General features: G+C 47.5%; 1 protein-coding gene across 1 annotated transcript in view; it reads left to right on the top strand.

Moving 5' to 3' along the window:
* LOC125516447 (tRNA ligase 1-like) overlaps positions 1-26,170 on the top strand; it is a 46,208-nt gene extending 20,038 nt beyond the window's left edge. The window contains exons 8-18 of the mRNA XM_048681885.2: positions 22,305-22,411; positions 22,533-22,658; positions 23,420-23,484; positions 23,587-23,751; positions 23,844-23,957; positions 24,623-24,678; positions 24,925-24,956; positions 25,072-25,241; positions 25,436-25,515; positions 25,781-25,846; positions 25,936-26,170. Coding sequence (XP_048537842.2) covers positions 22,305-22,411; positions 22,533-22,658; positions 23,420-23,484; positions 23,587-23,751; positions 23,844-23,957; positions 24,623-24,678; positions 24,925-24,956; positions 25,072-25,241; positions 25,436-25,515; positions 25,781-25,846; positions 25,936-26,170 — 1,216 coding nt within the window. The remainder of the gene's footprint in view (positions 1-22,304; positions 22,412-22,532; positions 22,659-23,419; positions 23,485-23,586; positions 23,752-23,843; positions 23,958-24,622; positions 24,679-24,924; positions 24,957-25,071; positions 25,242-25,435; positions 25,516-25,780; positions 25,847-25,935) is intronic.
* The last annotated feature ends 514 nt before the right edge of the window (positions 26,171-26,684 follow it).

Raw genomic sequence — 26,684 nt, 5'->3', positions numbered from 1 at the left:
GGAAAAAGGTCTTGGTAAGGAGGAGATTTCGGGTGCATCTCCAACGAAGGCGAAGAAGATGAGTTGGAGAAGCTCTCTTCGTCGTCGAGGTCGTCCTGGTGCTCTCCATCTCCAACAGGCCCATCAGTTACACTCTGACGTGCAATGGACCTCAGTCGCGTGTTCGCTCCAGGCCGACTTGCAACCTGGTGAAGTTCATTAGGGTCTTCAGGAAGACGAGCCTTAATGTCGGTGTAGCGGCATGGTGATATGTCTCGATGTCGTGAAGTGCTTCCATCCGCTAGCGATCCTTTGCCTACAGTTACAGGAAGACATGGGGCCTTGGATCTTGCACCTTCTTGTGATGTCGGAGAGCTTGTCTTAGGGCCCCCCTGTGCTCCTTTGAACCATGCACACACATGGCCGAGGCGGGGTAAGAAAGTCTTCCGGAAGTCCGCCTTAGGGTTTGGCACTATCTCTTCATCTGAAGGATAGCCAAACTCCTGGGTGATGCGAGGAGGTCACCATCCATTACTTGATTCTTGACTAGGTTGCACTCCTAGTGTACCACACAAAGCAAGGTTCTTCTCAACTGGCTCCTTCGCTTTGTCTGCCTCGTGCTGAAGCTTATTAGCCTCCCCATCTTGGTCCAACCTATCAGAAGGAACAAGAGGAGGATTCGTGGGAAGTGTTGCGTCTGGTTCGAGAGCGGAATTGGATGTAGCATCAGGAGCCGCTTCGTTGTTGGTGGAGGTCGTAAACTTGGTTACTTCAATGCCGTCCATCGGTGTGGCCGTCGGGGGCGGTGTCTTCCGGTCCTCCAATGGGGGTGGTGTCGTGGACACCTTCACCTGTTCACCGTCTTTTGGGGGAAGGGATGAAGAAGGCATCTCCTTGCTCCTTTGCTCTGCGCTGCGTGTGGAGGACTTGCGCGGTTTCGGCGCCAAACGACTGAGCAGGTAGTTATACCGCTCGTGCCGTTCTAAGTCGGGGGAGATGCGGAACCTGATTCTATCATTTTCTTGAACGACCGCGCCATCTGGTCGTAGGCGTACCTGGGTGTGTCGAAGGACTAAGTCCTCGAGTTCTTTATATAGAACTTGGCGGTTTCTCCGACGCCTCTCGCGCTTGTGTTGGTTATCCGTTGGAACGGCGCCAACTCTTAGTGGCACTGGTGGCGTGGGGAGAAGTGGTGGTGCAGGTCGTCGCGCAGATGAGGAAGTCCTGTCCATCGTTGCCTGTAGTTGTGGACGATCTCCCCATCTGGGAGGGGAAGATGGCCGTGGTGGAAGCGTCGGTCGCAAAGGCTCCCGTGGTCGCCATTGCTGAGTGGGCTGTGTGTTCCTTTCTTCCTCCTGGTGTCTTGACCATCGGTTCCAATGTGGGGGCATGTTGGGATGCCTCCATTGTTGAAAGTGTCAGGTTGGTGACGGTGGTCGTCGAGGTGCCAACGTGTGGCACTCATGTTGAGGGCGATGACTCAGGGCTTGACATCTGGTCCCTCCTGCACCCTGTGTTGATGATGTACTTGGTGCCGCGGGATCAAGTAGCCGCCTCTGGATGTTGTTCATCTGCTCTTGGAGTTGGCGAAATTCTCGCCGAGCGTCTTCGTCACGTGGCGCTGGTGCTTCATGGCGAAGGACAGAAAACCTGTTGTTGTTGGTGAGAGATCGTCCGTCAACCGCGGAGGTGTGGAGGCATGGCGCCCATGCCCCCCTTCGAGTATCTTCAAGGTTGATGGAGACTGTAGGGCCTGGTAGAACAGGCTCCTTGCGTGAACGCCGCTCCCAGAACTCCTTCATAATGGCCCTCCTCACCAGCTGCTTGATCTTGGTTGGCTCGTGCGCCCAGTCGTCAGGGAACAAGTCGTACGGAGGGGCCTGGGTGCTCTGGTAAGTGAATACCTTGTCCGCCAAGTCCCTTGCTTCGAGGGACCAATCCTCCTCAGGCACCGTGCTCTGAGCAAGGCGTGAGGTAATTTGTTGGTGGAGTCGTTGTACCTTCCGATACTTCCTCCTATAGTTCCGAAGAGGGCGCGGGCTTTCTGACAAATGTGCGTTCGCCATGAGTTTCCGCAAGTTCTGGGCGATGGCCTCCAAACCTTCGAGCAGCTCAACCTCGGTGCGTCGGGGTGCTGGTCGTGAAGGCTTCAAGTGTGGAAATGGGGTAGAGGCGTGATGGGACGCCGCTCTTGCCCGCCTGTTGGGAGCCTTGGCGCGAAGGCGTTGAGCCGCCTCCGTGTCTCCTTTCATATCCACCCTTGTCGACTCCTTCAACAAGGCACGTGCCTCGAGCATTAGCTCGCGACGCTCCTTCTTCGCCTTGGCGGCCTGCCGCCTTTGCGCCTTCCTCGATTGCACAGTTTGGAACTGCGCAGGATCTTGAGCTTCATGCACGTAGACCTTGTCACCGAGCTCGATGACGATCATTGCTGGCATCGATCTAAACTGAAGCACCGATGGCTCCCAGTTGCTTCCGTGTGAGAGTCCACCTGCAGAAAAAGGGATCTCGATCAACGGAAATCCTCGCCGATGCCTTGTCATGCAGCATGCTGTGTGGATTGGGAGACGGGCGAAGACGATTCAGACGACCACAACGAAGCAGAGATGGGAGAGAACCATGTCCCACCGGGCGTGCCATTTTGTTTGACATGAAAAATAATAACAAACTACGATGGTTATCGTGTTATTATCTCTCTACGCGCCAGAGGAAATAAACATGCGGGCGTGTCAGTGTACTAAGTACACAAATAAAAGATAGGTAAACTTGCACTTTATTAATCTCTCATTGGAGAAACAAAATTACAAGCTTCCATTACATAAGCGCTCCATGGCCTGCTAGCGCTGCCGATATGACTTGGGCGATGTGAGGTTCTGGTTCACGGGGCCTCGGAAGGCTCCCGATTAATTACATCCACGAGTCAAAGTCACGGACCACCTCCGATTAAGCTGCTGCAATGGTCGTCGTCTTCAAGTCTCGTCTTCTCCAAGTGCTCGGTGTAGGTGATGGTGATGAAGTGGTGGAATAGAAGAGTGGAGCGGTACGTCCGTCGCTCCAGCGATGCTTAGTCACATCCCTCCGGCTTGTCGATGTCCGATGATGAAGATGTCTGGCCTCGTCAGCTCAGACAGATGGTCGGCCTTCGCCTCGTCGGTGCCCGGCCTGGTGGTGTCCGCCTCGTCAGTGTCAGACACGGTGTGTCTTGCCTTCGCCTCGTCGGTGCCCGGCACGATATGGATAGCTTCATCGGAAGGAGACATGTCGGTGAAGTGACTTCGCCTCGTCGGAGCTTGGACGGGGTTGGGGGAGTGTGTTGACGTAGAAGTCGGAGTAGATTCGAGTGTCGCCGGGTGGCGGCGTTGCTTCAAGATGACAAAAATGCGAGCTCGTCGATGTAGACCTCAGACCATCGTGCCTCGTCGGTCTTGGCAGCGTTGGAATATTTGTTGTTGGCGTGGCATGGGTCACGCTCGGCTTAGCCTTCTTGACGATAGGTTACTTCATCAGGGTGTGCAAGGGGCTACACCTTGCGGGAGTAATGGTTTGGGGAGACCGGCGTCAGTGTAAAAACTAACACACGCTCACATGGGCGTGGCCGGGATGGTTGGCACCTCGTCTCGGCTAGACGTCGAGTATTTGGCGGTCCGTCAAGACAAAGGGGGCCGCCTCACAAGGCCGTGGAAAAGGTGGCATTTTAGAGGCCGCGTCGCCTTGGGCTGGTGCTACGCCAAAGGGTGACCTGTATGCCGGCGACGCCGTGGACCTGTACTCCAAGGACCTGTTCGCCACGGTAGGTGCACCTCTAGAAGGAGGGACCGGTCTTGTATTGTGTCACTGCAAACTCTGGTTCGACCAAAGATCTGTACGCCATGAAGGGGGAAGTGAGTCCCGGGCCGAGTTGTCACTAAGCTCCGATTCCGCCACCCCGTCTCCTCTAAGAAACATGGTGCAAAGCATGTACGCCTGTAAACTGTTTGCTATTGACCTATCTGTCGGGGACGTGCGCCTCATGAAGGAGGAGCCAGTCCTTGGCCGCGTCGTTGCAGACACTGGTTCCATCGAAAATCTGTACACCATGAAGGGAAAGGCGAGTCTCGGGCTGCGTCGTCTTCTCTGGGAAGCAAAATGCTAGATCCGTTCACCGCGATCGGGACGCCATGAACCTGTACACCGGAGACCTGTCCGGCGCGACCTGTCCGCCGCGATGGGTGCGCCTCTCGGAGGAGGGGACGGTTTTGGGCTGCATCATCGTGAGCTCCGGTTACGTCTCGCCGTCTCATCCGGGAAGCAAGACACCAAACATGTGCACCGCGATCGGAACGCTATGGACCTGTGCACCAGTGACCTGTTCGTTGTGACCTGTACATCGTGACCTGTTCGCCAGGGACATGTAGACCGTCATGGTAGAGCATCGGGGCTAGCGGTTGGGCTGCGTCGTTGGTGAGCTCCGGTAGCTCCTGAGTCATCTCTAGCCAGAACATGACACCTGAAAATGAAAGGCTTGGCGTAGACAAGCTTCGATGGTGTCGGTGCAGCTTTCAGTTCCGGCGCCGTCATCTCCGCGGCGACGACGGGATCACACGAGTGTCGTCTCCGATGACCGGCACGTACTCTCCATGTAGTGCATGCATACTGGATGTGGAGGAGAAAGAAGAAAATAGATGTATTAGATCAAAATCTCACCCTCCGGGCACGTGAGCTTGGTGTCCATGTCGCTGCCGCTGGTGATCTCGCCCGGCTACGTTCGTCCGCCTATGCGATCTAGTCTTCTCCCGTCTGCTCCGTGAGTTGCCTCTCCGGCCGTGCGTTGGTGTATGGATGGATGGGTGTGTGCGTCGGCCGTGCGTACGTGAATGGATGGATCTCCTGATGGATGGATGTGTGCTACGTGATGGATGGATCTATTGATGGATGGATGTGTGCGTTGGTGAATGAATGGATGTGGTGCTTGGTGGCCGGCTAGTGCGCCGTTGACGGATGGATAGATGCTGGAGGTGTTGCGTGATGGATGAAAGTTTGCGTGAGTTGCCTCTCCGGACATGCGAGGATGTGCAGGGAGGCGGCGTCTACGCGTGCGTGGGCAGCCTGACGGCCGTGTGTGTAGCTGTGCCCCTCTCCGGTGTGTAGCCCGCCGGCTGCGGCTGCGTGCGTGAGAGCGGCCTGGCAGCCAGCCCATCTGTCTCCGCCTCTCCCCAGGAGTGAATCAAGCATTGGCCTTTTATAATGGGAAGCTAGGGTAGCAGCCAGAAGATGAGAAATCCACGGAGCGCCGCCGCGAGGAGTTGGAGAAGGTGCGACTCTCCCGTGGCTGCCCCTGCATGTTAGCCTTGTCACGCTGCATGTCAAGCTGCAAGTACCAGGCCGTTTAGTTGGATAAAGATGACATTAGCTAGCTCATCAGTTGGATAAAGATGACATTAGCTAGCTCATGCACGCAGCTAACGACCAGGCCGCTCAGCCGTGCGCATGCAGTAGCTAGTCCACGCATGCTACCATGTACGTGTTAACTCTTGGGTTGGATAAGCATGCTATTTAGGAGTGCTAGATACAATAAATAAATACCAACCATCCGGCCATCCTGGCCAAGCTTTGGGCTGCATAGTGTCAACCCAATTATTTAAGCCAGGAGACTTGCACAATATTTGGTGGAAATAAGCACGTACTGATCTCCTTACTTACACAATATCCCTTGTATATTTTTTTATCCTTTGAGCTTGTCATGTGTATGTAATTAATAAATGATGACAAAATCTCGTTGAACAAATGCCCCCCCCCCTCCCCCCCCCCCCCCACACACACACAAAGTGGAGTACGCCTGCGAAGCAGGGTGAACTCGACTTGGTGAAAATTTTAATCCGGATGCCTATCAAACTGGTGCCTCTGTTTCAAAGTAAAATCATCATCATGATCCTGTTGCATTAGCAAACAACCTCATTTTTTTCATTTTTTTTAACTTGGCGCAAATATCAATTGCTGCCCTCCCTTTGACCAAGGCATAGTCTTTCTCGGGTGTATAGGAAAGACAGGGGGGAGACAAAAGGTGGCGAAGGTCCATGCGAAAAGAAATGGAACACTACGGCGATCCATGCCGAAACGGGGTAATAGTGGTGTAATGCAGCAAAACCATGCCACAATGGGAATATGTATCCTACGACAAAACCATGCCACAGATAGTTAATGGCCATCTGTAGCGAGTGTCCATGCCACATAATGCATGCTGTAAATTGAAAATGATGCCAGACAAGAGCATATGCACCAACTAAGTTATATGAGGCTACGGAGCAAAGTCCATTCCATGGACTAAAAATATTCAAGTTCCTTATTGCGACCATTTGCTAATAAGGTGCCAGCCGACAAAGAAACCTTACTGCATCTCCATTCGACAGCGAAATACCATGCTGTGCCTTGAAGAAAATTTATCAGTCTAGTTGCGACCACTGAGACCGTGGTGCCAGCCGACTAAACTGAAGGGTTTCACAGATTCACGCTGGCCGCACTGGCACGTTGCACTGCTCCCGTGAAGTTGACGCATTGATGTAGATGAGCCACCAGAAAGCCATTGGTGGGTCACCTTGTAATTGTCGAGGCAACCCAAGATGTTGGGTCGATATCGAAAAACAGAATCTACACCAGAAGGCTATCGGTGTGGTCATAAATGAGAGCGCCGGAATAGACGTCGGCTCCCGTCGTTGTTGTTGGAGATAAGGGTGCCTGTAGTGCCACAGCGGTGTTGTAGGAGTACTGGTGCTGCTACTACCAGTGCTAAGAACACATGTTGATGTAGACCAAAAGTACGCCGGAAAATCATCAGCGACATAATAGATGCATTGGGGTTGCAGCCCCCAGTGTTGGTGAAGTTTGTTGGTGTAGATTATTCGATGCTGAGATGTCGTCGGCGATGTCACGGACACATGGGTTCGCTGCCCCCAGTGCCGATGGGATGTGTTGGTGTAGAAAGCTCTATGTCGGGATGTCGTCGACGACCCTGTGAACACATGAGTGTTAACCCCCAATGTCGATGGAGCTGGTTGGTGAAGCCAAGACGCCGTCGGCGACGTCGTGGATGAACTATGCAATTGCCCCCAATGTTGATGGAGTATGTTGTCGACGACATTGTGGACACACGGGTTCGCTGCCCCCAGTGTCTGCCGTATATTGGGGTAGACAATCAAATGTCAGGATGTCATCGACATTATCATGACGCAGTTTTCTTGATGTCCAAGTAGCCATCCTGTCGGCGCAGGCTCAACGTGTGCGCCGTTAACTAGTGATGGCTGCACTGATGATGAACAAAAGAGTGCATGCAAGCATATTTATGAAATGTAATGTCATAAAAAATGAAGTATTTCTTAGATTGGATGAAGATGTTGGCCCTTCTGACAATCAACCAGCTATAATGTGTCATCAATAAAGACTACCAAAGGGCTTATCATTGGGGACCGTCGAAACGACCATGACAGTTGCAAGTTAAGAACTGAATAAGCTTTAGCTTATGTGTATGAGGACACCGTGCTTCAGAGATGCCTCTGACAGGAAGTAGAAAAGCATACCCTAGCCCATCATGGTATCGAGAAACCCCACAGCTCGATCATGCCCCCCGCGCAATGCCTCAAGAACCCAGAGACTTAGGTGAGGTTGATAAGGGTGATGGTTTTGGGATAACAGTTTGGCTATTTTTTTTCATGCATTAACGAGGGGTGGTGAATGGCTATCTTCCGCCTTCTTTCCAGTGGTTCCCCTACCGCTCAAGATTGCCGGATTTGCTTCTTGGCACTTTTGGGACTTTTTGATTGCTTCTTGGAATTTGAGGTTTCCTCTATTGTGAGGATTGCTTGCATGGGCTGGCTGCATTACCCTGGACTTCATGACTATTTTTTTCACTTCTTCGGGGATCACTTTCCACATTTGCTCGGGGGCCCACCTTCAGAACTTGGAAGACAACCATTCACCTATGTGTACTAAGAAAACCCTCTGGCACTTTATCTGGGGCTTTTGGTGGCATGACCCAGGGTTGCCATGTGGCTACACACCAAACCCAACTTGTGTTGGGTCAGGTAGCCCTTCCATGATCTTTTCCTATAGTCTTCCCTGGGACGTGAGCTTCTGTGAACCTGAGACATGCCGGAAAACATGATGGGCGCGGGGTCTGATAACAGAAGTGCCCAAGTAGTCTTATTTACTACCTCCAAAAGCATACACTTGGCACGTGTGGTGCATTATGGGTGTGGGAGCCGCTTCACCTGCAACATGGCACATTGTGCCGCCCGTCAACAAGCCCTCGGGTAGCCAATTACTGGAGCACTAGCATGGACTTGTGAGGAAAGCCAGTATTTATGCTCAAAATTTCCCCCAATCATGCAAACATGTGAATGAAATGTGATGGGTGTGGTGTAAATTGAAAGGAAATGCAATATGAGAAGGCCATATCTGTTATAGCTCTTCAAGTTGAACCTACGCCCGGTGAAGATGTCCGCTCAACTTTTCGCCATCACGTCAAGGCACCAGTCGGTTGGAGGATATGGGCCTATCAGGTTGGCTACTATTGAGCGTGTGTTCAGGAAGACTTCTTTACATATGAAAGACCATCTCATTTTATGTAGGCTTCGCCGACTGGAGCTTATAGTCAAGTTCAACGAAGTGCCTTCGGTGTAGTGGCCACCTCAAGAAATGCCCCCAGCACATTGGGCGTGAGGTCGAGGTTGCCAAAGCCAACGATGATACATGGATTATTTGTTCAACCATCGAGAATGCCTCCAAGATAAATGCAATATCTTGGGTACTTGAAGCGAATTGCGGCGCCTTCTTGCCATGGCCGCGCAATATTGGAGGAAACCTGTGATCAGGGCATATTGAAATTGCACCCACGGTTCTCCATAGAATAGCAACCCGAGTTGGATCACAAATAGGTTAATTGAAGCCTCCATAAGAGATAGGGCATCAGGAAGAATAACCCGAGTTGAGAAATATCCACACTATCTTGTAAGTTGGAGAAGAGCCAGAAGATGAATTCGACGACCATTGTTGCGCAGCAAAGATGGGAGGAGAACCACGTCCCACTGGGCGAGCCATTTTGTTTGACATGAAAAATAATAACAAACAACGATGGTTATCATGTTATTATTGTTGGGGAACATAGCATAAATTCAAAATTTTCCTACGTGTCACCAAGATCTATCTATGGAGTCATCTAGCAACGAGGGAGGATTGGATCTACATACCCTTGTAGATCGCGCGCGGAAGCGTTCAAGAGAACGGGGTTGATGGAGTCATACTCGTCGTGATCCAAATCACCGGTGATCCTAGCGCCGAACGGACGGCACCTCCGCGTTCAACACACGTACGGAGCAGCGACGTCTCCTCCTTCTTGATCCAGCAAGGGGGAAGGAGAGGTTGATGGAGATCCAGCAGCACGACGGCGTGGTGGTGGAAGTAGCGGGATTCCAACAGGGCTTCGCCAAGCGCTGTCGGAGGAGGGAGATGTGTCATGGGAGGGAGAGGGAGGCGCCAGGGCTTAGGCATGGTTGCCCTCCCTTCCCCCCACTATATATAGGGCCAAGGGAAAGGGGGAGGGCGCAACCTTGCCCCTTCCTCCAAGGAAGGGTGCGGCCAAGGGAGGAGTCCCTCCTCCCCAAGGCACCTCGGAGGTGCCTTCCCCCTTTAGGACTCTTCCTTTTCCCCTTCTCTTGGCGCATGGGCCTCTTGGGGCTGGTGCCCTTGGCCCATATAGGCCAAGGCGCACCCCCTACAGCCCATGTGGCCCCCCGGGGCAGGTGGCCCCACCCGGTGGACCCCCGGGACCCTTCCGGTGGTCCCGGTACAATACCGGTGACCCTGAACCATGTCCCGATGGCCGAAATAGCACTTCCTATATATAATTCTTTACCTCCGGACCATTCCGGAACTCCTCGTGACGTCCGGGATCTCATCCGGGACTCCGAACAACTTTCGGGTTACCGCATACTAATATCTCTATAACCCTAGCGTCACCGAACCTTAAGTTTGTAGACCCTACGGGTTCGGGAGACATGCAGACATGACCGAGATGACTCTCCGGTCAATAACCAACAGCGGGATCTGGATACCCATGTTGGCTCCCACATGTTCCACGATGATCTCATCGGATGAACCACGATGTCAAGGACTTAATCAATCCCGTATACAATTCCCTTTGTCTATCGGTACGACACTTGCCCGAGATTCGATCGTCGGTATCCCGATACCTTGTTCAATCTCGTTACCGGCAAGTCTCTTTACTCGTTCCGTAACACATCATCCCGTGATAAACTCCTTGATCACATTGTGCACATTATGATGATGTCCTACCGAGTGGGCCCAGAGATACCTCTCCGTTTACACGGAGTGACAAATCCCAGTCTCGATTCGTGCCAACCCAACAGACACTTTCGGAGATACCCGTAGTGTACCTTTATAGCCACCCAGTTACGTTGTGACGTTTGGCACACCCAAAGCACTCCTACGGTATCCGGGAGTTGCACAATCTCATGGTCGAAGGAAATGATACTTGACATTAGAAAAGCTTTAGCATACGAACTACACGATCTAGTGCTATGCTTAGGATTGGGTCTTGTCCATCACATCATTCTCCTAATGATGTGATCCCGTTATCAACGACATCCAATGTCCATGGTCAGGAAACCATAACCATCTATTGATCAACGAGCTAGTCAACTAGAGGCTTACTAGGGACATGGTGTTTTCTATGTATCCACACATGTATCTGAGTTTCCTATCAATACAATTCTAGCATGGATAATAAACGATTATCATGAACAAGGAAATATAATAATAATCAATTTATTATTGCCTCTAGGGCATATTTACAACAGTCTCCCACTTGCACTAGAGTCAATAATCTAGTTCACATCGATATGTGATTAACACTCAAGGTCACATCCCCATGTGACTAACACCCAAAGAGTTTACTAGAGTCAATAATCTAGTTCACATTTACCATGTGATTAACACTCAATGAGTTCTGGGTTTGATCATGTTATGCTTGTGAGAGAGGTTATAGTCAACGGGTCTGAACCTTTCAGATCCGTGTGCGCTTTACAAATCTCTATGTCATCTCCTAGATGCAACTACTACGCTACATTTGGAGCCATTCCAAATAACTGTTCTACTTGGAGCTATTCTAAATTGTTGCTCCATTATACGTATCCGGTATCTCTACTCAGAGCTATCCGGATAGGTGTTAAGCTTGCATCGACGTAACCCTTTATGATGAACTCTTTTACCACCTCCATAATCGAGAAAATTCCTTAGTCCACTAGTTACTAAGGATAACTTTGACCGCTGTCTTGTGATCCATTCTTGGATCACTCTTGTACCCCTTGACTGACTCATGGCAAGGTACATTTCAGGTGCGGTACACAGCATAGCATACTGTAGGGCCTATGTCTTAAGCATAGGGGACGACCTTCGTCCTTTCTTTCTATTCTGCCGTGTCGAGCTTTAAGTCTTAACTTCATACCTTACCACTCTGGCAAGAACTCCTTCTTTGACTGATCCATCTTGAACACCTTCAAGATCATGTCAAGGTATGTGCTCATTTGAAAGTACCATTAAGCGTTTTGATCTATCCTTATAGATCTTGATGCTCAATGTTCAAGTAGCTTAATCCAGGCTTTCATTTAAAAAACACTTTCCAAATAACCCTATATGCTTTCCAGAAATTCTACGTCATTTCTGATCAACAATATGTCAACAACATATATTCAGCAGAAATTCTATAGTGCTCCCACTCACTTCTTTGGAAATACAAGTTTCTCATAAACTTTGTATACACCCAAAATCTTTGATCATCTCATCAAAGCATACATTCCAACTCCGAGATGCTTACTCCAGTCCTTAGAAGGGTTGCTGGAGCTTTGCATACTTATTAGCATCTTTCAGGATTGACAAAACCTTCCGGTTGTATCACATACAACCTTTCCTCAAGAAAATTGTCGAGGAAACAATGTTTTGACATCCTATCTGCAAGATTTCATAAATAATGCATTGACTGCTAATATAATTCCAATAGACTCTTAGCATCGCTACGAGTGAGAAAGTCTCATCGCAGTCAACTCCTTGAAGTTGCCGGTAAACATCTTAACGATAAGTCGAGCTTTCTTAATGGTGACACTTACCATCATTGTCTGTCTTCCTTTCAAAATCCATCTGTACTCAACAGCCTTACGACCATCGAGCCGTTCCGCCAAAGTCTACACTTTGTTTTCATACATGGATCCTCTCTCGGATTTTATGGCCTCGTGCCATTTATCGGAATCCGGGCCCACCATCGCTTCTCCATAGCTCGTAGGTTCATTGTTGTCTAGCAACATGACTTTCAAGACAGGATTATGTACCACTCTGAAGTAGTACGCGTCCTTGTCATCCTACGAGGTTTGGTAGTGACTTGATCTGAAGTTTCATGATCACTATCATAAGCTTCCACTTCAATTGTTGTAGGTGCCACAGGAACAACTTCCTGTGCCCTGCCACACACTAGTTGAAGAGACGGTTCAATAACCTCATCAAGTCTCCACCATCCTCCCACTCAATTCTTTCGAGAGAAACTTTTCCTCGAGAAAGGACCCGATTCTAGAAATAATCCCTTATTGCTTTTGAATCTGAGACAGGAGGTATACCCAACTGTTTTGGGTGTCCTATGAAGATGCATTTATCCGCTTTGGGTTCGAGCTTATCAGCCTGAAACTTTTTCGCATAAGCGTCGCAGCCCCAAACTTTTAAGAAATGACAGCTTAGGTTTCTCTAAACCATAGTTCATACGGTGTCATCTCATCAGAATTACATGGTGCCCTATTTAAAGTGAATGCGGTTTGTCTCTAATGCCTAACCCATAAACTATCGTGGTAATTCGATAAGAGACATCATGATATGCATCATATCCAATAGGGTGCAGTTATGATGTTCGAACACACCATCACACTATGGTGTTCCAGGCTGTATTAGTTGTGAAACAATTTCCACAATGTCTTAATTCTGTGCCAAACTCGTAATTCAGATATTCATCTCTATGATCATATCATAGATCTTTTATCATCTTGTCACGACGATCTTTCAACTTCACCCTGAAATTACTTGAACCTTTCAATAATTCAGACTCGTGATTCATCAAGTAAATATACTCAACATCTACTCAAATCATCTGTGAAGTAAGAACATAACGATATCCACTACATGCATCAGCACTCATTGGATTGCACACATCAAAATGTATTACTTCCAACAAGTTGCTTTCTAGTTCCATTTTACTGAAAACGAGGCTTTCAGTCATCTTGCCCATGTGGTATGATTTGCATGTATCAAGTGATTCAAAATCAAGTGAGTCCAAACGGTCCATTTGCATGGAGTTTCTTCATGCATATACACCAATAGACATGGTTCGCATGTCTCAAACTTTTCAAAAACGAGTGAGCCCAAAGATCCATCAACATGGACTTCATGCGTTTTATACCGATATGACTTACGTGGCAGTGCCACAAGTAGGTGGTACTATCATTACTATCTTATGGCATGAACATGTGTATCACTACGATCAAGATTCAATGAACCATTTATTTTAGGTGCAAGACCATTGAAGGTATTATTCAAATAAACAGAGTAACCGTTACTCTCCTTAAATGAATAACCGTATTGCGATAGACATAATCCAATCATGTCTATGCTCAATGCAAACACCAATCTCGATGGTAGAGGGAGTGTGCGATGCTTGATCATATCAACATTGGAAACACTTCCAACACATATCGTCAGCTCACCTTTAGCTAGTCTCCATTTATTCCGTAGCTTTTATTTCGAGTTACTAACACTAATCAACCGAACCGGTATCTAATACCCTGGTGCTACTAGGAGTACTAGTAAAGTACACATTAACATAATGTATATCCAATATACTTCTATCGACCTTGCCAGCCTTCTCATCTACCAAGTATCTAGGGTAATTCTGCTCCAATGGCTGTTCCCCTTATTACAGAAGCACTCAGTCTCGGGTTTGGGTTCAACTTTGGGTTTCTTCACTAGAGCAGCAGCCGAATTGCCGTTTCATGAAGTATCCCTTTGTTCCCTTGCCCTTCTTGAAACTAGTGGTTTCACCAACCATCAACAATTGATGCTCCTTCTTGATTTCCACTTTCGTGGTGTCAAACATCGCGAATATCTCAAGGATCATCATATATGTCCCTGATATATTATAGTTCATCACGAAGCTCAAGCAGCTTGGTGGTAATGACTTCGGAGAAACATCACTATCTCATCTGGAAGATCAACTCCCACTCGATTCAAGCGATTGTTGTACTCAGACAATCTGAGCACAAGTTCAACAATTGAGCTTTTCTCCCTTAGTTTGCAGGCTAAGAAAGTCGTCGGAGGTCTTATACCTCTTGACGTGGGCACGAGCCTGAAATCCCAATTTCAGTCCTTGGAACATCTCATATGTTCTGCGATGTTTCAAAAACGTCTTTGGTGCCTCAATTCTAAACCATTTAGCATTACGCACTGAACTATCATGTAGTCATCAAAATGTGTATGTCAGATGTTCGCAACATCCACAGACGACGTTCGAGGTTCAGCACACTGAGCGGTGCATTAAGGACATAAGCCTTCTATGAAGCAATGAGGACAATCCTCAGTTTACGGACCTAGTCCGCATAATTGCTACTATCAACTTTCAACTAAATTTTCTCTAGGAACATAACTAAACAGTAGAACTAAAGCGCGAGCTACGACATAATTTGCGAAGACCTTTTGACTATGTTCAGGATAATTAAGTTCATCTTCTGAACTCCCACTCAGATAGACATCCCTCTAGTCATCTAAGTGATTACATGACCCGAGTCAACTAGGCCGTGTCCGATCATCACGTGAGACGGACTAGTCAACATCGGTGAACATCTTCATGTTGATCGTATCTACCATACGACTCATGCTCGACCTTTCGGTCTCTTGTGTTCCGAGGCCATGTCTGTACACATGCTAGGCTCGTCAAGTCAACCTAAGTGTTTCGCGTGTGTAAATCTGTCTTACACCCGTTGTATGTGAACGTAAGAATCTATCACACCCGATCATCACGTGGTGCTTCGAAACGACGAACTTTCGCAACGGTGCACAGTTAGGGGGGAACACCTTCTTGAAATTTTAGTGAGGGATCATCTTATTTACTACCGTCATTCTAAGTAAACAAGATGCAAAAACATGATAAACATCACATGCAATCAAATAATAGTGACATGATATGGCCAATATCATATAGCTCCTTTGATCTCCATCTTGGGGCTCCATGATCATCTTGTCACCGGCATGACACCATGATCTCCATCATCATGATCTCTATCATTGTGTCTTCATGAAGTTGTCTCGTCAACTATTACTTCTACTACTATAGCTAACGGTTAGCAATAAAGTAAAGTAATTACATGACGTTTATGTTGACACGCAGGTCATAAATAAATTAAGACAACTCCTATGGCTCCTGCCGGTTGTCATACTCATCGACATGCAAGTCGTGATTCCTATTACAAGAACATGATCATCTCATACATCACATATATCATTCATCACATCCTTTTGGCCATATCACATCACATAGCATACCCTTTTCATCGAATCCGATCCGACTAAAGTGGGAGACAGACACCCGCTAGCCACCTTTATGCAACTAGTGCATGTCAGTCGGTGGAACCAGTCTCACGTAAGAGTACGTGTAAGGTCGGTCCGGGCCGCTTCATCCCACAATGCCACCGAATCAAGATTGGACTAGTAACGGTAAGCATATTGAACAAAATCAACGCCCACAACTACTTTGTGTTCTACTCGTGCATAGAAACTACGCATAGACCTAGCTCATGATGCCACTATTGGGGAACGTAGCATAAATTCAAAATTTTCCTACGTGTCACCAAGATCTATCTATGGAGTCATCTAGCAACGAGGGAGGATTGGATCTACATACCCTTGTAGATCGCGCGCGGAAGCGTTCAAGAGAACGGGGTTGATGGAGTCGTACTCGTCATGATCCAAATCACCGATGATCCTAGCGCCGAACGGACGGCACCTCCGCGTTCAACACACGTACGGAGCAGCGACGTCTCCTCCTTCTTGATCCAGCAAGGGGGAAGGAGAGGTTGATGGAGATCCAGCAGCACGACGGCGTGGTGGTGGAAGTAGCGGGAATCCAACAGGGCTTCGCCAAGCGCTGTGGGAGGAGGGAGATGTGTCATGGGAGGGAGAGGGAGGCGCCAGGGCTTAGGTATGGTTGCCCTCCTTTCCCCCCACTATATATAGGGCCAAGGGAGAGGGGGAGGGCGCAGCCTTGCCCCTTCCTCCAAGGAAGGGTGCGGCCAAGGGAGGAGTCCCTCCTCCCCAAGGCACCTCGGAGGTGCCTTCCCCCTTTAGGACTCTTCCTTTTCCCCTTCTCTTGGCGCATGGGCCTCTTGGGGCTGGTGCCGTTGGCCCATATAGGCCAAGGCACACCCCCTACAGCCCATGTGGCCCCCCGGGGCAGGTGGCCCCACCCGGTGGACCCCCGGGACCCTTCCGGTGGTCCTGGTACAATACCGGTGACCCCGAAACATGTCCCGATGGCCGAAATAGCACTTCCTATATATAATTCTTTACCTCCGGACCATTCCAGAACTCCTCGTGACGTCCGGGATCTCATCCGGGACTCCGAACAACTTTCGGGTTACCGCATACTAATATCTCTATAACCCTAGCGTCACCGAACCTTAAGTGTGTAGACCCTACGGGTTCGGGAGACATGCAGACATGACCGAGATGACTCTCCTGTCAATAACCAACAGCGGGATCTGGATACCCATGTTGGCTCCCACATGTTCCACGATGATCTCATCGAATGAACCACGATGTCAAGGACTTAATCAATCCCGTATACAATTCCCTTTGTCTATCGGTACGACACTTGCCCGAGATTCGATCGTCGGTATCCCGATACCTTGTTCAATCTCGTTACCGGCAAGTCTCTTTACTCGTTCTGTAACACATCATCCCGTGATAAACTCCTTGATCACATTGTGCACATTATGATGATGTCCTACCGAGTGGGCCCAGAGATACCTCTCCGTTTACACGGAGTGACAAATCCCAGTCTCGATTTGTGCCAACCCAACAGACACTTTCGGAGATACCCGTAGTGTACCTTTATAGCCACCCAGTTACGTTGTGACGTTTGGCACACCCAAAGCACTCCTACGGTATCCGGGAGTTGCACAATCTCATGGTCTAAGGAAATGATACTTGACATTAGAAAAGCTTTAGCATACGAACTACACGATCTAGTGCTATGCTTAGGATTGGGTCTTGTCCATCACATCATTCTCCTAATGATGTGATCCCGTTATCAACGACATGCAATGTCCATGGTCAGGAAACCGTAACCATCTATTGATCAACGAGCTAGTCAAATAGAGGCTTACTAGGGACATTGTGTTGTCTATGTATCCACACATGTATCTGAGTTTCCTATCAATACAATTCTAGCATGGATAATAAATGATTATCATGAACAAGGAAATATAATAATAATCAATTTATTATTGCCTCTAGGGCATATTTCCAACAATTATCTCTCTATGCGCCAGGGGAAATGAAAAATTGCGGGCGTGCCAGTGTACTGAGTACACAATGAAAAGGATGCGGGAAACAAGGATTTCATTAATCTCATTGGAGAAACAAAAGTACAAGATCCCGTAAAGAAAAAGTGTGCTCTGTGGCCTACTAGCGCGGCCAGCCTGACTATGGCGATTGATGTCTCCTGGTTCCCGGGGCTTCGGAAGGCTCCCGGTTAATTACTCCTGCGGGTTGCTTCGCGAGATACCTCCGATTAAGCTGTGTGGTCGTCTTCGTCGTCTTCGCTTCTCGTCCTCGTCGGTACACGCGCCGCAAGTGGCGTGGCCTTAGCGGTGGCCGCGCCCGCCCTCGCCGTCGTGCCTCGTCGGTCTTGGCGGCGTTGGAGTAGTTGGTGTTGGGGTAGCATGGGTCGCGGTCAGCTCAGACTTCTTGATGACCTGTTGCTTCATCGGGGTGTTCAAGGGGCTACGCCTTGCGGGAGTAACGGTTTGGGGAGACCGGCGTCAGTGTAAAAATAAACTGACACGCGCTCACATTGGCGTGGCCGGGGTGGTTGGCGCCTCATCTTGGCTAGACGCCAAGTATTTGGCGGTCTGCCAAGGCAAAGGCACCGCCTCACAGGGCCGTGGAAAGTGGTGTCGCAAAGGCCGCGTCGCCTTGGGCTGGTACTACGCGAAAGAGTGACCTGTGCGCCGGCGATGCCATGGACCTGTACACTAAGGACCTGTCCGCCATAGTGGGTGCGCCTCTCGAAGGAGGGACCGGTCTTGGACAGCGTCGTTGCAATCTTTGGTTCAGTGATGGATCTGTACGCCATTGACCTGTTCGTCGGGGACGCGGGCCCCCTAAAGGAAGAACCGGTCTTAGACCCGTCGTTGCGGATATTGGTTCCACCAAGGATCTGTACGTCGTGATGGGAAAGGCGGGGGGCTGCGTTGTCGGCGAGCTCCGGTTCCGCCGCACCGTCCCCTGCAAGAGTGTGACACAAAACCTGTCCACCGTGGCCTTGTTCATCGCAATCTATGCGTCATGAAGGGAAAAGCGAGACTCGGGCTGCGTCGTCAGCGAGCTCCGGTTCCGCCATGCCGTCTCCTCCAAGAACGTGATGCAAAACCTGTACGCCTGTGTATCCTTTGCCGTGAACCTGTTCACAGTGGTCCTGTTCGTCGCAATCCATGCGTCGCGACCTGTACACCGTGGGCTATTCGCCGAGCGCCATGAAGGCCGCCATGGTAGAGCGCCGGAGCTAGCGGTTGCGCCGCGTAGTTGGCGAGCTCCGGCAGCTCCTGAGTCATCTCCAGCTAAGAACATGACACCTGAAAATAAAAGGCTTGGCGTAGACGATCTCCGGCGGTGTCGGTGCAGTTTGCTGTTTCGGAGCCGTCATCTCCTGCGGCGGCGATGGGATCACACGAGGGTCATCTCCGGTGACCGGCACATATTTTCCGCGTAGCGCATGCATGCTAGAGAGGAGACAGAAGGAAATAGATGTATTAGATCAAAATCTCGCCCTTCGGGAACGTGAGCTTGGTGTTCATGTCGTTGAAGTCCTTGCCGCCCTTGTACGAATGGCCGTCGGTCTCCGTTGCGGCTGCGGTTCCTGCAAGATGCGTTTTGCCTCTGGTGTTTTGTGAGGGGTTTGCCGTGTGTTGGATGGATGGGCGTGATGGCTGGCTGGTGAGTTGGATGGATGCGTGCTTGGTGGCTGGTGAGTGCGCCGGCGACGGATGGATGTAGCACCGGCGACGAATGGATGTGCGTGATGAATGGATGGATCTCCTAATGGATGGGTGTGTGCGTTGTGAAGGGCGGCGGCTTTGTGGCGTCTCTCCGTGGTCTCCCTGCGTGAAGGATCTGTGCCTTTATATAGGCAGGCGGCTAGGGTTGCGTGCGATCCCTGCGGCAAGGTAGCACGCCGCCGATTTTCAGTTGGGCGAGCGCCTCGTTAGCGAGAAGCGTGGAGCGGTGCTTATCTCTTCCCACGGTGGCTGCTCGTGCATGCTTATCCCAACCATTGACCAGCCCACTAATCTGTGCCTAATCAGCCTATGACTATACGGTGGACCTGCTGAGACACGTACAAATTATATCTATGCGGTGAGCTAGAGCGTGGCTTTTGAACTAGTATCGTGTCAGGTTGAAACACTGGCCGTAATATTTAATTATATATCCATGATTAAGCCTGCTAGTTAACATGCAATGTATGCATGCATCCGTTTCTGATTCTTTAGTCCACACTAGAAAAAAAAGTTAGTGAAACAGCAATGGCCATCTTGTGAGCTTTAGCTAGATACACATAGGCATGGAGAAGCTTTCCCATTCACGTGCACATACAAAACACTATCGTATTTGTTTCTCCTGTGATTCTAAGAGAAAAGTTAGGAAAAACATTATAAAAAAACTTTCCGCGCTCATAGATACTTCGCGTGACAAAATCTCGTCGAACACTCCTCATAGACTTGGCGATGATCGGCCGATATCTCATCAAGACTAGGCTTAATGATGTTATCAGCGTTTACCTCAGATGGCTTGGGAAGATCAGACATGATGGATGATGACGATTGATCTTCGGTTCCCAACGGAGTCGCCAAAAAGTGTGTTGACACACGAACACGTCACGTGTACCCTCGACGCCGGGGTGATGCACCGTAGTTCACGTCGAAGGAGACCCGACCGACAGCGCGATACGCAAGACAGTCGACGGGCGCTTTTGCAGACCTGAAACCCCCACACCCCCGGAGGGACCCCGTCAGGGAGTGCGGCGGCTATGGGCTGCCCTAGGTCGATTCGCTCGCCCCTAGAGCCTCGGGATTCGCAGCTCCCAAACACAAAGAACAACGAAGAACGAGATAGAAAAACGGCGGAGAGATAAAACGTAGATGAAAAAGTAGTATATTGATTTGTTCGATTGTGTGTTGTTCAATCGGCCGTCACCCCCAACATATATAAGAGGCGGCTGGACTTCCCGTACAAGTAAAGGATTCATCTAGGCTTTCCTTACAAGAAAAATTACATCAATTCACGTCCTAAAGTCCTAATTCTATTCCAACTCGGATTCAGTCTGAATCTGGCCCAAACTCTGTCTTCCTTCTTGCGCGGGCCGCCGGGCTTGCATATGATCTCCGACCGAGACGGCCCAAATATCAAACTTGTGCGCCTCGACGATACGAACAACTCTCATGTTGATCATTTTTTCAAATAAGGCCATCTTGAATACTTTTCATGGTCATCTTTATCTTCCAGTCGGACTCGGTTTTGCAGTAGACTGGATTATCCGAGTCTCGTAGTGAATTTATAGGCTATATATTATCTCTGATGATGATGACTCCAAAATCAAAATTTACCGTCTTGATGATACGCACAACTTCTGTATTGAACACTTCTTCATCCAAGGTCATTTTGATAAACTTTCGAGCACATGTTCAATTTCACTCGGACTTGAGCTCATCCACTCGGATATTAGATACTTTCACACGGATCGTCCGATTGGACTTTTTCACTCGGAAGACAATCTTTCACTCGGATGACTATATTTCCACTCGGATGACTATATTTCCACTCGGATGACTATATTTCCACTCGGAAGGCACTATCTTATTCAATCGGCAAGTTTTCGTCCCGATGGTAATCTTTTCACTCGGAATATTTTCACCTGGACGACAATTTCACTTGGATGATCATATTTTCACTCGGATGACTATATTTCCACTCGGATAATAATAAGTTCATCCGGCCAGCAAACTTCCACTCGACCGTACAATTTCACTCGACCGTAAACTTTCACTCGACCGTAAACTTTCACTCGGATGGTAAACTTTTCACTCGGATTTCCGACTGAAAACATAGCCCGATCTTGATTTGTCTCTCCAGGCCTCATATGATATCGGATCGAGACGAATTATATATGAAAATCGATCGGCTCGACGAGACGAAACTTTTCCATGTTGAAGGTTTTTCGATTCAAGGCCGTATTGATGGCCAAATTACTCGCGCAACCTATCAGACAAGTGTCTGGCACCTCGCGCCATATTTCTGTTGAGATTCAGTCTGCAGTATATTGCCTCTAACTTTTGCATATGAACTCGGATTGAGATGATTTATATATCAAAATCGATTGCTTCGACGAGACGAAGACAATTCCTTAAGAGTGCTCCTTCATCCGAGGTCATCTTGAAGACGTGATTGGTCAAAAACCACTCGGAACATTGAACTATGCCACTCGGAGTATAGTTTCGGTCCGTAAGATAAAGTCGAATGAATATAACCGAAACATCAAAGTGGTTCCACTCGGTGACGTGAATATTTTTATGCTGAAAAATCATTCACTCGAGACCATCTTCATTGCAATCTGTATCTTGCCAAAATCAGGTGTCAACACCAGTGTTTCGAAAACAAATGCAGTGTTATTATGTTTCCGCAGTAAGTGTTGCTTGAATACGATGATCAACCAATGTTACTGAATTCTTTACATTGATGTGTATCCTTTGAATTATAGCCTATTGGAGCTCTTCAATGCACTGTCTGTATTGTATTATTGCTAGAAATTGTTCAACAGCTAGGTTCTTTTTTGTGTCTATGTCACTTTGCAGCTATTTTCATGTCATTCATCTGTTTGATGGCATGCAAGTATAACTCTCAGATGAACGTACATATGCATTTGGCACTGGGTCCGCTCATAACATTATTATGCTTTCTGTTTACATCTCCATTAGGAAATCTGCCACTTCATTCTTTACTGCCTACGACACATTGTGTGAAGAGGGGACAGCCACACCCGTTTGCAAAGTCCTTGGTAAAATAGCTGATATATCTGTGCCAGGTATGACTATCTCAAAAAGTTTTTGTTTTTGCCTGGCACTCTTTATCTTTTACTGCTGCTCTAAACTAGACTGTATATTTTCATCTCTCCCCATCATTGAAGTACTGACTATTTGTTCTAGGATCAAAGGATCATGTAATTGTGCAAGGTGAGATACTTGAAGGTCTGGTTGCCCGTATTGTCAGTTGCGAAAGTTCGGTTCAAATGGGAGTTCTGAGGGACTTTCGACAACCTTCATTAGACGGAGGTAGGCCGCTATAATGAAGTTGTCTTGTTGTTTGAGTGAATATATGAGTTGTTTAAGAAGATTTCAGTTTATTTATAAATGACCTTGGCCAAGCTTTCATCTCTAATTTAATTTTCTTTAATTTTTTGAAGTCACCTAGTAAAACTTCCTCTCATCTGAGGAAAACCAGGCAACCTTTGTTGTTTTAATATTATACCGCATGGTAGTGCTTTTCCTGTTAGTCACTTAGTCTGCTTCTGACTCTGAGCATGGTAAACTTTCAAACACTGATGCATATAGTCAATACATATTGTTGACCTGATAGTCCGATGCATATACGGAGATTCACCATTTTCCAAAAAAGTGCCCACACAACTATATGTATTGGAACTATTTTTAATCAATAGCAATTGATATATCATGGTTGGAACTTTAGATCACAGCGGTTGATCACATTTGACCAATTCTGCATAAGTGAATACAAAAGAAGTGATTCCAGCAAACATGAAAGTATGGAGTATGAACTTATGTTCAGCGGGTGGTATTAAGCTCAGCCTAACATATGTGGTTCAAGCTCAAACTAACAAAAAAGAGGAAACATTGACTCCTGGAAATGGGTGTCACAGATCTGGGAACCTTAATGTCAGTACACTATTATTCTATCCTAACAAAGATTTTCTGATGCATTTAAACATGTTCCGAGATTGTTTGATGCTTCTGAGCTGTGAATTTGTGAACACTTTATATGTTCTACTGATTCAGAAAGTTTCTATTATATGCAGGCGACTCTGATTTAGGACCAAGTTTACGAGAAATATGCGCTGCTAATAGGTCAGATGAGAAGCAGGTATTATTTAATGTTGTGAAGTGGTATTCCCATCTCCTTCATGACTTATCTTAACTTTTGTATTGGTTCTATCTTGCTGTAACATATATTTTTACATGACAGCAAATTAAAGCACTTCTTGAAAATGCTGGGTCATCATTGTGTTCAGACCACTGCGATCGGTTTGGAAACAGTGGTCTTGACGCTCAATCTCGAAATGCTGATAGATCAGTTGTCACTCATTTTTTGCAAGCACATCCCACGGACTATGCAACTAAGAAATTGCAGGTTAGCAGATGTTATTGGTTCTTGTCCAACAATAGATTCTTCTTGACTGCAACGTCAGCAAGTCAATAGCTTGTTGTTCTGGACTGTTACAGGAGATGATGCGTCTGATGAAGAAGAAAAATCTCCCTGCAGCTTTCAAATGTTACTGGAATTACCAAAAAATTGATTCTTTTTCAAATGATAACTTGCATTATAAGATGAGACTGGCTTTTTAGCTCCCTCTTATCTTCCCCGTTCTCTATGGTTGTCTTGCCTCGTGATCTGGTGCCCCGGTCTGCCATGGCATTGTTTATTTGCACTGCTGCGATTCCTTGTGTTTGCCAACTGACGTGCATGGGGCAGTGCCACTGTATGCATGCACATGGACCCATCCCATCATTGCCATCTCCCGTGATGTGTGAAGCTTTTTCTCACGTCACAAGCAGTCTTGAGATATGAAGAAAAGAGAGGAGAGAGAGAGCATTTCTTTTTCCACTGCCATAAGCAGTCTCTTTCACGTTGTGAGAGGACGCTTTTTAATTAGAGAGGTGCTATGAGAGAGAAGGGAGAGAGGTATTCTGTCAGAGATACAAGAGAGAGAAAGGAAAAAGGTGCTGTACATTTAGTTATCTGTGCCGTTGTTTTATCATGTACTAGCAGTGAGAACAGGATCCTACATCGGGCCTGTCAGCGCTACAGTGACCTGCAACCTTTGTCAGGAACCACTGTGGAAACAGGTGCCTACAGCTACCGCATCACAAGAATTAAATAAGCTGACAAAGCTGCAAATGGTCTCGTACTAGTCAGGCCCAACACGAATCTCAGCTGGACTGGACGGCCAGATAAGAGGGTGCCGGGACTTCCGGGAGCCACCACATCTTTCCATTACAAGATGGTTATCCATGTGCACAAGGATTCTGCTTTTAGACGTTATCAGCAAGAGATAAGGTAAGATTTTGCCATAGTTTATCTCTCATCTCCCTTCGCCATTTATGGTTACATACGCATACTAACTATTTGCTCTGTTTCCCTATACAACGAGTTCCTGTCTACCATGGTCATTTTCTTATACTATTAATGGCTTCTTAGTTCCCACGCCCGCCTTGTAATATGAAATAGAGAAAGTGTCTCATTAGCTTTCTCTTTTTGATATTTATTTATTAATTCTCATGAATCCTGCATTTTTCTTTCTAGGAAAAATCAAGAGTTGTGGCCACTGTACAGAGGTAAGATGAACCTTTTGTTTCATAAAACTCTCACCTCTTTTGACAACTAATTCTCAGCTCTTGCAATTAATACCTGTACTGATGCACCTTTGACTGACCTATGTTTCATGGCTAGGTTTCTTTGTTGATGTAAACTTGTTCAAGGCTGCTGAACTTCCCAAAGACAGTTTTAACGCTTTACCAGAAAATGTCAATGGTGTTTCGAATTCAAGATCGTCAACTAAGGATGGTCTGGTTGATGAAGATTCAAATTTGATGGTTAAACTAAAATTCCTGACCTATAAGGTACTTTGCCATTGTTTTCAGCTTATTTTGGCACTTTGCTCGGTGGTCACTTTTTGAAATATGAATACTATGCTCTTTACCCTGGATTGGTTACTTTCTCTTTGGACTTCCTTTTCTTAACTAGATTTTCTGTTCTTGTGCATGGAAGATGAATATGTATCTTGTAACTACCTTCTTATATTTCTACCTGAGAGATAAGGACGTTTTTAATTCGAAATGGCCTGTCCACCCTCTTCAAAGATGGCCCATCTGCTTACAGAACTTACTACCTGAGGTATGTTGTGTAGGCCAATCTTACCTAACTTTCAAGCTTCAGTTTTCTTCCACTGCTTCTCTACTATACATGGCCACACAAATGTCTTTGAAATGCAAGGAATTTCCCTTGGGTAAGTCATGGTTTCATGCTTGAAGACTCTAGACGTATGCAGTTGATGTAGCTGAGTTGTCAATTGTGACTACTATACATACACGATCGTTGCTGCTTTTGTATTGAATGCACAAAAAGCGCTTCCCCTGATATCAATACAAATGGTTTATAGGCAAATGGAGATCTGGGGAACATCACCTAGTAAGCAAAAAGAGCTTGCCAAAATGTTGGACGAATGGTACATTGCTAATTTCCCTCCCTCTCTTTTCAAAGCATTTGTATCCTTACAAATGGTTTTGTTAATTCAATCGGTTTACCTGTTGGCAGGGCTGTCTACATCAGACAGGAGTGTGGGGACGCGCAACCGTCATCCTCGACATATCTTACTGAAGCTGAACCTTTCCTCGAACAGTACGCGAAGCGCAGCCCCGCAAACCGGGCTTTGGTAGGGGCTGCCGGTGGCTTGGTTCAAACAGATGATTTCTTAGCCATACTCGATGCACGAAGAGACGAAGAGGGCGACCTTAATAAGCCAGAACGTGGGGCAGCTCCTTCTAGTTAGCACTGACCAGGGATAAGCTCGAGAGTCTATATGCAGTTGGAGAGGTAGCACCAAGCTCGCGGAATAGCGCGGCCAGTATGGAATCTGAGCTTCAGGTGCGAAAAAATAGAATAAATGAACTTGGGCCGTCGGATGGGAGATGAGTGGCAGCACAGATTCTGGTAGAGGGATCTGCTCCCACTTCACGAAACACAACCCTATTAACAGATGGATATAATACATGACTTTTGCGGTAACGACCTCTAAATCACATCCGTTTCCAAATCTGCACAATGTTGATGTCAACATACATGCATGCATATCAGGTGATACACAACCTGAGATGATCATTTTTAAGACTGACTATTAAATACAAAATGATCACTGCACAACATGCATTGGTATTAAAAATGAGCTTCATGTGCAGCGAGAGATGGCACCAAACATATACATTTCATTTGAGCACAAACATGTCTGTTCAACAAAAGAATTACAATTATCTTGCCGAAAATTGAGTTTTGCATGGGTGCAGGAT

Source organism: Triticum urartu, chromosome 6A (genome assembly GCF_056163025.1).
Source record: "Triticum urartu cultivar PI428250 chromosome 6A, HENAU_Tu73, whole genome shotgun sequence".
Taxonomy (NCBI): Eukaryota; Viridiplantae; Streptophyta; class Magnoliopsida; order Poales; family Poaceae; genus Triticum; species Triticum urartu.
Note: the sequence above shows the minus strand (reverse complement) of the source record. Positions and strands in the feature narration are given on the sequence as shown.